This window comes from Cyprinodon variegatus, unplaced genomic scaffold (assembly GCF_000732505.1).
Source record: "Cyprinodon variegatus isolate N-32 unplaced genomic scaffold, C_variegatus-1.0 Scaffold200, whole genome shotgun sequence".
NCBI lineage: Eukaryota > Metazoa > Chordata > Actinopteri > Cyprinodontiformes > Cyprinodontidae > Cyprinodon > Cyprinodon variegatus.
Genome location: NW_015150653.1, coordinates 698,342 through 699,488, shown reverse-complemented (window position 1 = coordinate 699,488; position 1,147 = coordinate 698,342). Strand labels below are relative to the sequence as shown.

Below are 1,147 nucleotides of genomic sequence, written 5' to 3'. Positions count from 1 at the left end.
TCCAAAAAAGTAGAAACTTTGTTTCCAAGTCTGAAGACATTTTGCTTCCCATCCAGGATGCTTTTTCAATTCAAAATGTCAGAAATAGAGTTGAGTTCAAGGCTTTATAGAGTGGATCAAAACAAAGCCTTGTTTTGGCTTAGAAAACATGCAAACTGAACCGGACGAACGGGTCCAGCCCTTAGGAATGGGGCGGACTAGATCCAGATATTTCCACCTCTTCCAGACTGTTGAACAGAAGCAAAGCTCATCTGGGAAAAGCTGTTTTCACTTCATTAGAGTTGCTAATATCGTTCCACTTGAGTCCCTCAGTGAGAGGAAAATGCATCTAATTTTTGTAAAGACATTTGAATGAACCCTTCAGCTGTTTTCCTGCCCCTTCCTTTCTAGGCTGTTCTTTGTTTTTTCTTCCAGACTGAATTTAATCCCCATTCCTAACAGACTTCTCGATGTCTTTCTTGTTTCAGTTTGTCTGGAGCTGTGAGCGTTTCTGATTCGTTGGCTCCTAGAGCAGCATCCAGAGTGGTTCTGGATGGCAGCAGTGGAGCCAAAGCCAAACTCAGCTGCTCCAAGGACACCTGGCACTGGTAGGTGCATTCAGCTCGCCTCACACAGCTTCATGTTTAGCTGCTGCATATATTTATTTCTAGATATCATCCACTGATGCATTGGTCATCATATTATGGAGATAAAGTTATGGAAATCCTCCAGGGAAGTATTTTAGCCCTACGTATAAAGACTTGTCAATCTTAAAGTCGTAGGTAAGTCCTATTTAAATGTCAGATCATTCTGGCTTAAACATGTATATAAATGTACTCTTTATCAGGCTATATTGTCCCAAACTGTAAAACATTCCTATTTTTAAAAAAAACTTGTCTTTATAATCTATGTTTTTTTCCCGTTATCTTCTGTAGGCCAGTTGGTTATACGTCAGCCTGAACACATAAATTCGGCCATATATCAACGGTCATCTGTCAATCAAATTTTTTCGGCCATAGCATCTTGATTCATGTCGCAGCTAATATATGCAATGGTTGAAATAAGAAATAAGAATAATTTATTTTCCCATTGAGTTTCGTCCCAGTGTTCACGGGGATGGACGTCTGTGTCTTCAGCAGGCGTAGAGCTAACAGAACTGGCAGCGTTG

The 1,147-nt window shown here is 40.4% G+C and overlaps 1 protein-coding gene across 2 annotated transcripts in view; it reads left to right on the top strand.

The window, feature by feature from the left end:
• oser1 (oxidative stress responsive serine-rich 1) overlaps window positions 1-1,147 on the top strand; it is a 7,896-nt gene that overhangs the window by 3,670 nt on the left and 3,079 nt on the right. For both annotated transcript variants that reach the window (XM_015379800.1, XM_015379799.1), the window contains one exon: window positions 468-587. In XM_015379800.1, coding sequence (XP_015235286.1) covers window positions 468-587 — 120 coding nt within the window. The remainder of the gene's footprint in view (window positions 1-467; window positions 588-1,147) is intronic.